Source organism: Centroberyx affinis, unplaced genomic scaffold, assembly GCF_046629955.1.
Source record: "Centroberyx affinis isolate AG114_WGS23_722 - 3 ecotype Tasmania unplaced genomic scaffold, CSIRO-AGI_Caff_v1 ptg000127l_1, whole genome shotgun sequence".
NCBI classification, from domain to species: Eukaryota; Metazoa; Chordata; class Actinopteri; order Beryciformes; family Berycidae; genus Centroberyx; species Centroberyx affinis.
The window spans coordinates 239443-256689 of record NW_027278828.1 but is presented as its reverse complement, the minus strand read 5'-3'; the positions used below and the strand labels follow the sequence as shown (position 1 = coordinate 256689).

At 42.4% G+C, this 17247-nt stretch overlaps 1 protein-coding gene across 1 annotated transcript; it reads right to left on the bottom strand.

Annotated features, from left to right (window-relative positions):
• Positions 1-745: 745 nt before the first annotated feature.
• Positions 746-15543, bottom strand: pi4k2b (phosphatidylinositol 4-kinase type 2 beta). The gene is made up of 11 exons (XM_071529659.1): positions 15028-15543; positions 9688-9839; positions 8648-8728; positions 8252-8371; positions 7685-7816; positions 6641-6794; positions 5808-5869; positions 4365-4467; positions 3529-3662; positions 2709-2768; positions 746-1824 (listed from the first exon to the last, which is right to left on the bottom strand). Exons 1-11 carry the CDS (start codon positions 15380-15382, stop codon positions 1651-1653), a joined length of 1527 nt encoding a protein of 508 aa, XP_071385760.1. The 5' UTR covers positions 15383-15543; the 3' UTR covers positions 746-1650.
• Between the last annotated feature and the right edge of the window lie 1704 nt (positions 15544-17247).

Here is a 17247-nt window from a genome sequence, read left to right as displayed (position 1 = left end):
CAGTTATAAATAGCTCACCTTGGCCTGGAGCATTACAGCCTACCTGTCATTAGTTAGTTAATCATTAGGTCTAAGTTGAATGGCCTTGCCACAGCTCTATGAGAACCCACACAGCTGTAGCTGTGCTGTCTCATCAATTTGCACAGGTCTCTCTGCTCTGCTGAACACACCTTTGCCAATATCTACAGAGGCTGTTTAAAGACCGAACAATGTACACAGTTGTAATCCTCACTATCCACTCACATGTACTTTCCCTCAGCAGTTATTCAAATTTTATCTGTCTCTTATTTCTGGAACTGTAACATATGCTTATCATGAGACATACTTTAAACTTTGACCAAACAAAGAGTTTATATTTCCCAAATTTTATTTTTCATCTGTTAAATATACAACTTTACTCATACAATCATCAAGTTGGAATAAAAATTTCAAGATGCATACATAAAACCAAACGGCATCGAGCAAGTGTGCTAAATTGTCCTCAATTACTTTTTTTCCTCATATACTGCATTGTAAAGGGGAAGGACAAGTTCCCTTCCCCCATGCCACAAGGTTCAAGAGCAAGCAGCTTGCCAGCAATTAAATACATGTCAAACAAATACATTCATCGTTACGAGAAAATCCCATTTTGACAGCATTCCCTCGTATTGAAATGTTAAGGAGCAAGAATCTGTGTAGAAACCGTAAACAGGTTACATTCAAGCAACACGTGAAATCTGTTTTTTTTTCCTCCCCCCCCCCTCAATTTTGTGTTCAAGTTTTAACAATATTCTCTTCTTGAAAAGATTTTGGCAGTAGTGAGAGTTGAAGACACTGGGTTTGTGTTTGATGGACAGATGTGGTTTTGAAAACTAACACTGGGTCAAAGAACAGTTTGAATCCTTTCAAATGAGTTGACTTAGTTTGCCTGGTGTGTGAAACTAATAAAATACTTCCAGCAGTGCAAGTGCACACCTATTTCAGCAAGCAATCCTGACAAGGCAAAACAAATATTTAAGGACTCTCTCCCAGATCAGGAGTAACCTTATCCTAGACAAAATTTCAGTTTCTAGGGAGATCTGTGAAACAAGTCCTTAAGACTTCTCAAAGACTCTCAAATACTTTCAGACCCCTGATCTGTTAGTATAGATGGTGGAGTGCTTGTTCTTTGGCCGTTGGCCTCATGAAGAGACATTGCAAGAGGCTTTAGAAGGTACTTCGGTGGGTAAAAGAAAACCCTCCTTTTCTGCCTCCTAACAATAAACAAAGCCCACGTCTGTGGAAAAGCCGATTTTCCAATCAAGTCACCATGGTAACCACACACACAACCCCAAGGTCTCTAAAAGACACTGGTATGCCAATCTCTCCAGCTCCCTCTTCCCATCAAGCCTCTCTACACTCTCTGCTCTGCACAAAAAGAGGAAAGATCTTAAGCCCATTATTTTCACAGAACCTTTATTCTTCTACCATGCCGTCTTACTCTCCATCATCCATGACTACCTCCCCCTTCCTCTCTTGCAAGCTGAAATATGAGCAGTTTCCAGTGTGATATTCTCATCTTCCCCCTCATCTTCTTTCCTGCTCGCTTCCTGACAGTAGGACAAGAAGGAGCTGCTGCAGAAGAAGTGATGGGTGAAAGATTTCTCCTCTTCTCCACTCCCCCTTCTCCGTCTACCAGGAGGAGAAGAAAGGGCGCTTGCAGTGGAAGGTTTGCGTGAAGGCGTTGCCTAGTGTGACGACGCGGCCCTGGCCGCCTGAGCGGCTGCGCTCCACCACCACCCGGGGCATCTGCACCAGCTGGATGGGGCTCTTCCCGTCTTTCAGCGCCTGGCTCAGGTTCAACACCTGGGGGGGAGCAGGGATAAGGTGAGAGACAGTATAAGCGGCGCAGGCTAAAAGAGAAGTAAAATATTCTTCATTCAAAACAACTGGGAGCATTGGCTACATTTGAGTTGCGCGCGAGGTTGTCTACCATATGAAATTTGAAACATCATGGCCGGCACCTCATCTATGTAGACACGCCTCCATCCAGGATTTGCTGAACGAAGGAGTTTTTAGTTCCATGACATGTTTATCTGTGTGGTCATTTCAAATTGGAGAATTTGACGAGGGACTAGCAGAGGAGGTCCGAAAATACCTTCAACCTGATTCTTTCTCAAGGGACTATAAAGACATCCACATGGCATTAAAAGGCAATATCTTGTAAAATGGAGCATGACTTTAAAAAGGAGGACAACACTAGATAGCAACCAGGTCAAAACAGAACCTTATAATATGTCTGCTGAAATTGTCTGCTGTTGTCTTCCTTTGGACATTGTAACGTGCATCCATGTCATAGCTGAAGTATGGGAGTTTTCATGAACGCACTCGTCATGAAAGGTCAAACCAAACAGAAAGCATGAACGAGGCATAATCTTTGTCGAAGTGGAGAGAGAGCCAGAGGGAAGGAGAGGTAAACGGAGAGCACGGTAGGGTAGGAGTCAGGGTGAGGAGAGGTGAGATGTGTGGAGAAAACGAGTACAGAGCAAATAATAGAAATGACAAAGTGGGGCACGCAGGAGAGAGAGAAGGGAGAGCGAGGTAGAGAGGAGGATATAAAAGGAAAGCATGAGTCAGAAAAAACAAAATAGGAGATAAAGGAGAAAGAGAATAAGGTAGAGAAACTGGCAGGAATAACAGAGCCAAAATGCTCAATTTAGATTCTAAAAGAAAACGGGCTTTCAACTCACCTGCCCCCTCATAACCGACATCTGTCTTTCAAACATGGTTTTGTCAAAGCCTTTATCCGTCTGAAGAAAAAAAGAAAGAGACAGATTAATACTTTACTTAGCTGGTGTCCCACGTCACTCACTACAGTTAAAAGTAGGTTATTTCAGAAACCATTTTTGGACATAAAACAGCCGATTCATATCTAATGGAAGATTAGACTATCTGCCTTTTTCCTGCTGTTTTGTGTTCCCCGATCACATCCCTGTAAAACAGTATTTTGCCTGAGAAATCACACTGTAGTCGGGGTAGATGGCTATGGCCTGCTGAGTGGCAGAGCACCACTGCGACATTCTTTAAACGTGATATGTTTGGTGGAGGAATGCAAGACAGAGCAGACGGAAGGAAAGAAAGACAAGAAAGAAAGAAAGACAAGGAGAAAGGAGCAAAATTGGCTGGCAAACCAACACATAGAAATAAGTTTTGACTTATTTGAGAGAGCAAGAGAGAGAGTACTCAATGACAATGACACAAAAAATGGCAAATAATCAACAAAGAAATTATAGCAAACTTACAACCAATAATGATAGCCTATGAGTATATAATGACTTGTACCTAAACAGAATAACAGTACTTCCCTAGTGTTACACCTCCCTTGTCTACCTCTAAGAGACAAACAGCTGTGAAGCTCCATTCCTGCCGGGTAAATCTCTACAACTGGAAACTGAGTACCGTGTGTGCCAGACAGCAGCTTTCTCAGCATGGCTATTAAAGAATCTAATTTAAATCTCTATGGACAGGGACAAAAGGTAGAGAGCAGGAAAGTCGTGAGGTGGCCTATACCTTGAACATTTCGTAGAGATCCTCACAAAGGTCCTGGACAAAGTTCATATCAGACAGGCGGGACAGCACCAGGTCCCTGGTCTCCTGGGAAAAGGCCACTTTAGCCTGGGGGAGCCACGCCCAGTGGAACGGGTCTGATGGAAGGACGGATCACATCAGCACAGTTTTCCATGAGCTCACAACACACTGTAATGGCACTGTGCTACAATAAACAGCCTTTTCTTGTCATTGCAGTAAACAGGTGTGACAGCCTTTCTCTGTCACGCCTGTTTATTACGAAGGACAACTTGATGAGAGGAAGAGAGAGAAGGTGCAGAGGGAGAGGAGTCAATATGTACAGGCTCTAGTCAAGTAGTCTAGTCCAGTGGTTCTCAACATGGGGTCTGGGGACCACCAGACCACTAATTAATGAATTATTAAACTTCACCGTTATTTCATTAAAAAGACATTAACACAATTAGAGAATGTAGAAGAATGACTATTTTGGTCATAGTTTCACTGTTAACTCTCTACCTACAATAGAGATTGTCATGGAATTCTGGACAAAATCACATCTAACAATAAAAATATTCTCAGATTTGGGTCCAAGAGACTTGATATGAAAAAGGTTGAGAATTACTAGTCTAGTCAAGCACACAAGCACAAGACAGACAGAAAAAGAGACACATTAACAAATAGATAGATAGATAGATAGATAGATAGATAGATAGAGAAAGGGAAGGAAAGAGAGAAAATATGTGAAAAACAGAGTGAGAAAGAAAAAAAGGAACAGAATAGGTGAAACAAAGAATTTATATTTCCCCATGCTAGTCTTTACAGAATCAGCACCAACATACAGGCTCTCCATTCATCAGGGTGTTTGAAGGGGAAGGCCAGGCCGTTGTCAATGGCTGCAATCTTGATGCAGGAGTCTGGACTGTTCTCCGGCCACTCCGTGTCCTACAGCGAGACAAGGGAGAGGATCTGAATTAGTCATCACCAATAACTGACTGAAAGATTGATGACCGATGACCACAGAGTTATTGATCAATGTCCAAAGGGTTGATTAATTGGACAGATAGATGACAACCTTTGCTCATTTATCAATAAATGACAAATTGTTGATAGGTAGTCAGATAGTGTTCTGGTTGCTATGTAACTACAGTAGAAAGGTCATTGGGGCACTAGTATGTTCCAGTCCTGCAATATGCAATAGAGGCATTGTCTGCCTATGTGGGCCCCCCTGTGCCCTGTGTGTGAGTGAGAGGATTAAGTGTATAAGAGTGTGTGTGTGTGTGTATGTGTGTGTCTATAATGGGAGACAGATAGGGATGCACCAATCCAATATCCGGCATCACAGTTGGATCTGATCCCAGCTAATTTTGATGCATCGGTATTGGCTACAGGTTGTTTGATCAACCTCTGCTCCATTTTATGTATTTATTTCCCCCTCTTATCCATTTACGCAAATTGATGTAAAAAAGTATTTGCCATAAACAAACATCATCCACCACTTAGAGCAGTGCGGGGCATGGTTTGAAAGCAGCTGGGTAGCAGTCATGTCTGCAGTCTGGAATTATTTTAAACCTTTATAGAGAGCAAAAGCAGTCACACAACTGATTGTAATGTTTGCAGTACAACTGTTTGGAGGGGTGACAGCAGCAGAGCTAATTACAGTACTACCAATTTAACCAGGCAATGAAGAAACACCATCAGTTCTCACAGATAGTAGCTCAGAAGAAGTCTGGGCAGCCAAACATTAGAGGATGTGCTTAAAAAAAACAAGATAATTACCCCACAACAGCAAAAAAGCTAAAATAAATAAATAATAGAGAGGATTATCAAGTTTATTGCACTGGATGACCAGCCCCTCTCAACAGTGGAAAATGTGGGCCTTTGCCATTAAGTGGAACATTAGGAGCCACGCTATAGTTTGCCCTCTCGACACGCTACTCTACAACAAGACATGTGAACGCCTCGTGGTTTGCTTGAAAGATGTGACTACGATTAGTTTCACTACAGACATGTGAAGTTCACGTCACTGCTAAGTGTGAGTGCGCACTAGATTTATTCAAGCTTTACTTACAAAGTGCAGTGTAAAAAACTTTTTTTTTTACACTGCACTTTGGACTCTGTACTCAGTATCGGCAGAGACTCTACATGTAACTGCTCATACAGGGTACCAAATGTATATAGTGGTCAACTCTCCTTGCAGACCCAAACTAACGTAACCTGTAGCCTACAACTAATGCAAACAGGGCAAACATGCAGAGTGTGTGAGTGTGTTGATTCAATCGCACCTTTTCTCCCTCTCCTTCTCCCGGCTTCTCATACTTGATTAACCAGTTGTCATTCCCTCGGTCTGAGGAAGTGAAAGAGAAAGAGAAGGTGGAGAAAGAGTGTAGAGGAAATAAGTCCATAATCTCAACCTGCCACCATGAAATGACAGAGAGAAAAAAAAGTAAAAGAGTACTGGTGAAAATACCAGTGAATGGCCACCAAGCAAAATAAGAAGTTACCAGCAATGATTTAGGTAAAAGGTGCCAAATACACCTGAGAGGCATTTTTACCTCTAAGCACAACAATGATAATACAGTAATAATATTATCATATAATTTACAAAATTAAAAACAAACATATGAAAAAATGTTACATTTGTGCAAAAGACCCTCAGATGATCAACTCTGATTATTTTAAATAAGAAAATTAACTTCATTTTCAACCGAATTAGCACTTTTCTTAGTGGGACATGTTTTCGCCAAAGTCTCAAGAATCAGTGATAAGTAATATTTCTGAAACTGTACATGAAAGTTACAAAGTTAGGCTTTTGGACTGTTATACAATGCTGTGTCTAAATGCAGTATACACTGCCTTGAAATGTAAACTATGCACTCAATGCATTGCCTCACAGCACTGCCTCGTAGCACCTATGTCCTGCTGGACCAGAACTTAGCTTTATGGCACTTACTCTCGTTGTTCTCTCCTGACTAGAACCTTGCTTGTGTTGTATTAAAATCTCATGTGTACGTAGCTTTGGATAAAAGCGTCTGCCAAATGGGCAATTGTAATTGTAAACACAAAGGGACACCCTGGGAATGAACACACACAACCCCACACACACACACACACACACCTGTGTTTCTGATAACATAGTCCAACACCACCAGCCTCTCAAACTGTGACTGCAGCTGCTTCCTGATGTTCTCTGGCAGAGGTTCTGCTTCAAAGCGTCTCAGCCAATAGTCCGCTTCATGGTAACCCTCCACGAACAGCTGGAACGAGCCCACCTGGAAACAGACAGACATGATGTGTCACACCTGAAGCATACATCACTTAGACACAAGCAAGCATCGCACTGCAGTATTCCACCTTCAGAATGTACGTAATTTGTTTATATGGTAATGATGTGATACGATATGTAAAAATTGTACAGGCCTAATGTTGATGGGCCCAAAGGCAACAGTGTGTGACAGTTCAAACAGGATGGGTGCTAACTTCCTGAAACTACTTCCTCGTAACATTTTTACAGCCGTGTTTTCACAGCGTGGAACGAAATCTACACAGATAAAGGGTTTCATTAAAATTGCGTCAGATGAGATAGGGAACTGCACCATATGTCACTATACAACTGCTTGAAGAGTGAGACTGGTGCCAGAGGTGAGGATAGAGCGCTATACTAGAAATAAGATAAGAATATCCATTCATTGTTTGAAAGACCCTGAAAAAAGGACACATCAATTCAAGCAGAGGTGGCATTTACGCTTCCTGACCTACATGTTTGAATAAACCTGTCTTTTTAGGGAGCACAAAAATGTACGCCACGGAAAGGGCAACAAATTCAGCATCCCAAGAAATGGACTGCTGCACAGAAAGGCCAAAGGGCCAGAAGGAAATTATTATTATTATCAATCTATTTAAATAGCACTTCTCAAAACGGTAAGCAATAAAGTAAATAAAAGCCAACAAGATAAATAAATAGGTCAAACTGGAATGGAAAACAACATAACAAAAAAATAGTAAAGCCAAATACCATGATACAAAACCCTGTGTGTGTGTTTTAAGTGGTCATTTAAAATGCAAAACTGACTTTCCCAGCCTACGCTACTCAGGCAGAGCTTTTACAAAACAAACAAAAGGTGGTGGCATTTGATCCTGGAGGAGTGCCATTCTCGGTTACCTTAGGTGGCAGGCCCACTCTGTGGAAGCGTCGTCCCACCTTGGGGACCTTCTCTAAGGCGTACTTCTTCCCCCTGGACTTGGCTCGGTCAATGGCGCTGTAGTGAAACGTCTCACTGGCCAGATACACCACCTGAGAGAGAAGGAAGAACACTCAGAGTGAAACAGTGTTTGCTTTAAATTAATTTAGTTGTCCCCCTAACCCAGCTAGAACATTTCCCCCATAGCCTTGTTGCTCAGCCACCCCCCCATCCTACCGTCAATACAGCAAAATTGTCCATATATTATGATAGAAGTATCCAAATAAGAGCCACTCTTAAACTCCTACTGGAACTGATCCTGGAATGGACCCAGGAGTGAAATGGAATCTAAGAACCAAAATTAATTATCTAGATCCAGATTAATTTACTCCTTCACACTGAATTACGTGATCATTCTATTTGATTACATTTAAAAGAATTCAAACCACTTTGATTTCAGGCACAGTTTGATTGCCTGTTGTAATTTGAGATACTTTATATTGCAACACCCACACACACAGGACATGTGCACGCACACAGAGCCCCACCTTGGTTTTCGGCACCACTCCCAGGCCCAGCTTGGTATCAACCAGTGAGGCAGCAGCCTCTGAGAGGTAGCCCTGGTTAGGCAACAAGCAGCCTCGGCCAAAACAACACGGACAGCACAGCTAATGAGGGAGGCAAGGACACGGAGGGGATACAGAGGGAGAGAAGAACAGACAACGGGGAATAAAGAGGAAGGGAGGGAGTTTGGGAGGGGTGGGGGTGGGGGGGGTGTTAAGAAGAGATGAGTCAAGATGGAGAAATGGAGAAAGAGAGGGGAAGAGAGAAAGGGAAACCGGGTAAAGTTAAATTATTTCATTGGGTTGTATTCTTGGTGACATTTCTCTGTTTACATTCATTATTCTGTTTACAGATGGATAAAACGTGACGCAGTGTACTACCTTGTGAAAGTATTTGGTCCATTTGGGGTTCAGGTGACCATAAGGTTCCTCTGACTTTGGTTTGAAAACGCCAATGATTTTCTATAGAGAGAGAGGACAAGGACAGACCGCCAGTTAACACAAAAAAAAAATGACCCATTTAGAGAACAAGGAAGTAGAAACTGGTTTAACTGTGCCAGCTCTTACAATGAGCAAGTAGAGCGAGACCTATTCAGCTTCTGATGAAAAAAAGATGGTGCAAGGATGGAATGAGTGAATTAAAGATGGAATAGCATGAAGGAAGCATTAAAAGAGAATGATGAAAGAACCACGGGTGAGAAGAAGAAAAGAAAGATAAGAGAAGAGATTTTACAGTTAGAATAGATAGATAAGGCAGGAAATGACAAGTGAGAGACATGCTGCTAACAAGCCAAACAGAGATCAATGTCCTTTCCCAGCAGTGTACACCGAGCTTGTTAATGTGATGCTAATCGCATACACTGGTTATCTGTTATCAATGGGGGCATCACTGGCTGCATTATTCAGTGACAGCCCCCCCACCTCAGATCCTTCCTCCTGTACTCTACCTAACCCCCCACCTTGTCTTCACTCCTTTCAGAACAAGGCAGAATCACTTTGTAGGGGGCTTTGAGTATCCTAAATATTAGAGAAGCAGGCTTGAGGCTGGAACGTTGGTGTCTTGAATCACTGGTTTGAATTTCTGGACTGCCTGGGTAGGGGGAAGCGAATGAGTAATGCTCTCGCCACTCTCATAACTACTATGGGAGTGCCTTTGAACAAGGAACTGAACCCCCGACTGCTACAGCGAAGCCACTCAGTCTAGAAGTGGTGTCGTCATTGGCAGCTCCAAGATGTGACTATATGAACCCTCCCCTCCCCCTGCAAGTACTCCCACACATGAATGTATTCTTAGTCGCCTATCCTGGTAAAAAAAGGTTAAAAATATCCCGTCATCATAGTCTACTCTCAAGTTCACTCAGTGCTGCTTCCTCCTCTCCTACCCTTCATTTACCCACTCCATCCCTCTATCCTCTCCTCACCCCTTTGGGGTCTTTGACAAAGTAGCTCCCACTGGAACCCTGGGAAATCCTCTCTGGGAAGACGCCGTTCTCAATAGCCTGTTCCGCCCTTTGGATGATGTCTGCAAACTCGGGATCCTCAGGGAAATGGTTGAAGTCCCCGCTGTTGGTACCTAGAAGGGGAAGGGGTTGAAAGAACAGGAAGAAAAGAGATGACATTTTTATATTTACATTTTGGACATTTAGTGTACATATAAGTTTCTACTAGTCCTTGCGCACATGCTCACAAAATTTGTATTTAGTTACAATGACAATGTTTCGATCCCCAGTGGGATCTTCATCAGGGGAAGACAGACAAAAATCGAAACATTGTCAATTTAACTAAATAAAATTGTTGGGAGCATTCAACGAGAGTCGCAAGCCATTTCTCTACCATTTAATGTGTGCCACAGAAGAATAAGCTCCACTTCCTAGATCATCAACAATGATCACATAAAAGACAAATGCAAAAAAAACCAAACAGATAAGAATAAATAAGATTTAAGGAGAGAGGTAGAGAGGATTTTTTTTTTTATTTAGGGTAGACTTGAAAGAAGCAAAAATAGAAGAAGCGAGAGAGGAAAAGCAGAGAAATAGTCAGTAACAGACAAGCATTCTACCGCTTCCTTGCAGCTTTGATAAAGACACACACACACAAACACACAGAGCGTATGGCCCAATCATATGACATGACACATCTTCTACCTTCTCCTCCCCACAGAGGGCAGAACAGTCAGCTGACAGCATGGCTCCATATGTTCATCATCAGTCACACTAAGTCACAGAGGGATGGAGGGAGAGATGAAGGGATGGATGCTGGGAGGAGGGAGGCGAGGGAGGCGAGGACGGACAGAAGGAGGGAAGGACGGTCAACTTGCCATTTGTCACAGAGAGATAAGGAGAAACAGAGACAGCTCTGAGACTAATTCACTCGAGGGGAGGTGGAGAGAGAAGCAAATGAAAAGAAAGCAGGAAGAAGAGGTTGGAAGAATGGAAGAGAGATATCTAGAAATTAGATCCAGGCTATGGTTGATTTGAGAGCACTTCAGTGGATCTGTCAGGGTTTTCCCAGCCATGTGCCCCACCTATGCGCTTCTTGTGCCCACATACATGAAAATGTGAGATGTAGCTATATTTTGTATATGTTCCTAGCATGATATGTTTGGACAAGCTCAAACTCACCCTTTTACTTGCCTATGCTTCTGAAGAATAGCACTGCTTTTGTTTCCCAATCGGCTGATGTGTGCCTTTAGGGATGGTTCAATCCTCTTTACCTAAAGCCACCACCCTGGTAATGTTACCACTGAAACCACTATCTAAAAGCCAAAGAGAACACTCTACGCACTTTGCTGCTAGAGGCAAGGAACAATAGTGACATTTTAGACTAGGCTCCATTTGTGCTTTGTGCTCCATTTGGTACTTGATAAGCCTAGGTCACACTACAAGACTGCTAGACACACTAGACGATCTTAACGCCAATTCTAAGCCCAACTGGACCATCCTACCCAGTTGGTCAGATTATCTTGTAGTGTGAACACGCTCAAGACTGGAGACTTTTGCCCTTCCAATGACTCAAGACCAGTCGGAGCCCAACAAATGTTTTTTCTAGCATGTGTTTTTTTTGTGTAGTGCAGTCTGGTTGGGTTTGTGTAGTGTGAAGCAGTCCAAGACTTGCCAAGACTGAAATCAGAGAACTGATCTGAAATCAGAGAACGATCCTGGCAACAACCAATAGGAAGAAAAAGAGAATGAACCGGAAGAGAAGCTGGTTTAAACAACTGCTACACAAGTAGATAGTTTACATCAGTAGACATTCCCAATTCCCCTTGCTCCACTGTTTTTACATTGTTACACAATTCTATTTGGAGAAATAAACCTTGTATAAAATGGCAACGTGCCTCGATCAATACAAAGCCTCATGCAAAATTCTTCCTCATTATTTTCCTTGTAATAATGTCACTTCAAAATACATTTGTAAACTGTAGCTTCTCTACTATGAAACAGGAAACAATGGAATACTTATATTGTAACTGTTTACAGTGAACTGTTCTGGACGAAAATGTCTTGAAAGACAGAACTGGGTAGCGTGTGATCCCTCAGCTTCACGCACGTGATGCTCCATCTTTGCCCCGTTTCCTAGTTTGCACATCTTCCCAATGGGACAGCAAGCATTTACTTAAGACCAGTCATTACCCAGCATGCCTTTCCCCTTTGTTAGGTCCCTATGCAGTCAGGCGGTCTAGTGCTCTGAGTGAGCTGCCCTCCTACTGTGGGACAGCTCTACTGGGCCCATTAACTGACCAACGGCTCTGAGAGATGGACATTAAATATGCAAAAGGCCACCATGCGACCGAACACACACACACACACACGCACACACACCCACACCCACACACACTCCATACTCCTGTATAGTGCAAATGATGTTGAAGAGTATGTGTATTCACTTACATCCTGGCCTTTTGCAGGGTGAGAGGGAGGGAGGGAGAGACAGACAGAGATCCTGCCTGTCGGTCACACTACACGGTGGCATTATCATAGACTTTGATCATCAACTGTCCAATCTCTAAGCATGCACACGTTATCAGAAAAGACAGCTGAATAAACACATTGTTCTACATTTTATCCATCAGATTATTAGGAATATCTACTATAAAATAATATGCCATGACTGGTCTGCCCAGCATACACACAAATCTTTTTGGAACTCAGAGCCAGCTAGCATGTAGGATATTGTTGATCAGTCTGCAGGAGTTCATCTTATATTGTAATGTAGCTCTAGGCTTGTGTTGATCAAATCATAAAATTCTGGGGACAAGAATCAACTAGAGACAGTTCAGGTTAAAACCACATTTGAGCCAAATTGGAGCTGCCTTAAGACACTGAATCCCTGCCAGCTCCAGGGGTGCTGTTCTGCAGCAGACCCTGACCTTTGACCTCCCTGTGGAAGACGGGCAAGTAAAAGGAACATTTCCCTGCAGGTCTCATTAAAAAAGACAAAAACAAAGACAAATGTATGCCTGCTGTGTAAATAGTGTGTGTGATGGTGCAACACTGGACTAGGAAGAAGAAAGACAATGTACTCCTCCATTGCCAAGACGCCTGGCCACAGTGAAGCAGAACTCTAAATTAAAAAAGGAGTTGCTGCAAGCTCATAGCTTTAATGCAGCAGTACTTGATTCAATACATTTAAAAACTGTTGTTTTGACAAGTTATATCATCAGTGTAAGTGATACCCTGAGGAAGAGTTACTTGTTGAAGCTTTAATGTACTGACTAATGTACTACAGCACTGAGTCTATGAATGCACAGTGACTCCTAGCCCTGAAACATGACATTGTCTCTTATGGTCTTTGTATGGGAGGGAATTCCACAGGGGATTCTGGCAGTTTAATGTTACCTGGCTTGCTTAACCTTACATAAGATTGAATTAGAGCTGCAACGATTAATCAATTAATCGATTAGTTGTCAACTATTAAATTAATCGCCAACTATTTTGATAATCGATTTGAGTAATTTTTTAAGAAAATTAAGTCAAAATTCTCTGATTCCAGCTTCTTAAATGTGAATATTTTCTGGTTTCTTTACTCCTCTATGACAGTAAACTGAATATCTTTGGGTTGTGGACAAAACAAGACATTTGAGGACGTCATCTTGGGCTTTGGGAAACACTGATTGACATTTTTCACCATTTTCTGACACTTTATACACCAAACAACTAATCGATTAATCGAGAAAATAATCAAAAGATGAATCGACAATGAAAATAATCGTTAGTTGCAGCCCTAGATTGATTCACACTACTCGCTGCTGCCCAGCCGCCACAATGTTTTCTGGTGGAAGGAGACTGTAAGAACAACAGGTGAGACTGTTATAAAAGCTGGCATTTTGCTGAAATAAATGCTGCTGCTTGATAGATGAGATGCATGTCAACTTTATCAGTGAACCAATGATAATTAAGGTAACATTTAACTGGCAGAATCTGCAATGGAGATTGGCATGACATTCTCCCATAGAAAGAGTCAGAGACAACAGTACTAATCGGGGCTTTATGATATACTGAACTAGAAGAGCCTTGCTATGCTACACTAGGACACTGTGATTCTAAAAAGCCATTGAGGAAATGGGACACTGACACCTGTGATTTCAGCCTCAGCCCGTCTCTACCTGTGGCCTAGATAACTGGCCCTGATAGAATATGCTGGAACAATAGGCTAGACCTCAACGGACAGAAACAGACCAGAATACAGAAAGAAAAACACAAATCTGTTAAAGTGGTCTTGCGGGGGATGAGGTGGGCGGCAGGAGGAGGAGTGGTGGTAAAATCCAATTAGCAGTAAAATCAGAACATGTGCCGTTTCCATGGTGACTAGATCATCTTTTCTTTTTTTTTTTCATCCCCACCTTGTATCTTTTTATAGCTCCAAACACACCTATTGTTATGAATATGTCAAAGGGTGACAACAGATGGGCAATACATGGACAAAAATAGATTCTGTTTAATGTGAGTAGCAGTCCAAGTTTTATGTGATACCTGCTTACACTGTATGGGCACTTGAGTTCCCACATTAAAAGAAACGTAAGGAAAATACTGGACAATTACACATAACAAAGGTGTGATTAACACTGTACAAACATGTAGGAATAGTGTTGATTGTACTTGTGGTAGGACCCAATTGCCCTACATGCAGTGCTCGGGTCACCAGGTGAAAGTGCCAGCTCATGTCAGCCACATGGAGGATGGCATGGAGCTATTGCATCACCTAACTGTAACACTAACACTAACACACACACACACACACACACACACACACACACAGCTTTAAAACTTCCACAGAACTGTCTATTTCCAATAGGGGAATTTCCTGTTGCAAACGGCCAGATACTAGTTATTGTAGTAGTATTACTTTTATTAATTGTATTCTTTTAGTTAGGCTACTCCTATCGCAGGCGGTTTGTCCAACACAGTCCAAGGACCTCCAGGGGTCTTTGAGGGGGTTCCAATGGGTCCCCATAGTGAAATGAATAACAGTTTAATGTCACTATTATTTCACTCTTGGAAGGCTTGTACAATAGCAATATGTGTAAGGATGAGTATGACCACAGGTTTCTCTACTTTTACCTCTCTACCTGCAGTAGCCTATAGGCTACATGTTAAATGTAGCCTATTTCTTTACTAAACAACATTCAAAAACACACATCTTCTCAAATGTGGTTCATCTGGACAAAATCTCATCCAGTGTGGGTTCCCTGGCCTGAGTAGTTATCTATTTGCGGATCCTTGGCATGAGAAAGGTGTGGAAGGCCGTGATCCAACATTTACCTGGCGAGGCCAAGGTGTCTTTATCCGAGGAGGAGCTGTGTCTGTTCCGCCTGCTCCGCTTCTCTCGTCCGCCCCGCGGAGACGACGAGCTTCCTGCTAAGCACGGTAACAACAGCGCCTCTTCCCCGGAACCGTCCGTCTCCAGCTCGGTCAGGACGCTTTCACAAGAGTCCGATATACGAACGGCGACCCCGGGGTTCGCCCCAAGTCCCAGGCCGATCCGGTTCCTGTCAAACAAAACCGTTGGGGGGTCTGGCGAGTGAAAGTTGGACTCCGACACAGACACCGCTGTTGCTCCGGTGTCTAGCACCGGTTCGCTGGTCTCTGTCTCGCTCGGGTCGCATTCTGACATCATTGTCGCTTAGTTTTAAATAACATAAAATTACAAATATTTATCTGGAAGCTTTCAGCCTTCCATTCTACAAAGACCTAACCCTTTCCCCGGGTACATAAACCCAAAATAAATTATTCGAAAGCGGCTGCTTTCGCCCACTGAATGTCCACATAATCCGTCAAGCTTGCCTGCTTCCTGGATGACCACGCATGCGCTCAAGATAAGCGCACTGTTGGCTAATGCTGCCTTCGCGTGCTCCTCGTAAACTTCTACTTCGAAAATTAGAAGACGTAAATAGAACTTGTTGGAAATTTAAATGCCATCGGTCGGAAATAATAGTAAAAGTAGTTCATTAAAACTGATGTTTTATATAAGAAATCAAGTGGCACAGACCTACTTTTTGTTGCCGTGGCAGAATGATGGAAAATGCCTGTTAGTCATGTTGACATTTTAATTAATTTATTAACCAAAAGTTGTTGTGTATTTGTATATCCAACAGGGCAACTTGTATAGGCTACACAACATGCCTGACCAGTAAAAGTTAAACAAAAGGGTGAATATAGAGACAAAACCAGCAAACAAAAACACATAGCCTAATAATAAAATACATCACTTCCATGGCCGTAGCCACGTTATGAAGAAGTGAATTTTACCCATAAAATTGACATTTTCCACAATCGTGAGTCTAGGTTGGATGTAGGAGTGCGACTCCCTTTTATTGCCTCTGGACTCCTGTTTTAGTTCATATGCGCCTGTGCGCATTTACGCACGGTTGACTCCATTTTACGCGCCACATTCACATAGGCGATGAGATCTTTTCACAGCACTTTGTGTGTAGGCTATGTAGCCTACAGTTAGAAACCTTTCTTAACATTAGATATCGACCTATTCATTTTATAAACCCACACAGCCGGGTCTGAGTGATGAGGATGAGACACCTCCCACATGATACCAGCAGCCTGGAGTGTTTTGAAAAAGAAAAATGAGGCAACTCCAGTGAAACTGCCTTTGCTGAGGAGCTTCACTTCTTAACAGGAATGAAAAAAAAAAAAACCCATAGATGATCAACAAATAATCATTCAAAACTTTTTGGCTCGTTTGGCTGCTCGTTTAGCTAATAAAGCATCTATCTGACGAACATTTTCACAAACAACGTTACAAACGTTTTGATTTCATGTTGAAAAATACATAGGCATTTAACGTTTCCATTGAGCTTTTGATAGCCTAAGCATTGTGACATTTTACTGTGTTGAATAAACATCACTTTTGGCTGAGGTCGATTTCCCACTGCAACGCACTGAGCCTCGGATTTAGGAACTATAGGCTATTCCAGTTGCTCGTTTGGACTAATCAGTTATGTATTGGTCACGTGGGCTATGTTTGTATTCATCTATGTAGAATAAATAACATACAGTGATTTCATAAATTCATAGCCTGTTTTAATAATCCGAACATTCAGTGTCCTGGACGAAGTGACACACACACACACACACACACACACACACACACACACACATACATACATTCAATTCGTAACTACGATATTCCTGACAGCACTTAAAGGCAGCATTTCAAATAATTGTCATTCTCTGCAATGCCTTCAAAGTGCCCCTCTACAAAACTGCACGGGTATTTTGATATTTTATACAGAACACGTTGACATTATGTATGACTGCTGTGACAGCCCTGAGACCATAACCCTACTTACTTATGCCAGTGCTGCTGGCTTTCCGGGAGATGCGGCAGTAGCCTTCATGGCCACTAGATGCTGATAGTGATTCACAGATGAAAAAGTAAGGCTGAAGCTGAATGCCACAGAAAATGACATTTTTCTTTCGAAAAAAGGTTTCTTTCCACTTATTTGCTCTGCCTGAAGGCCTTGACTG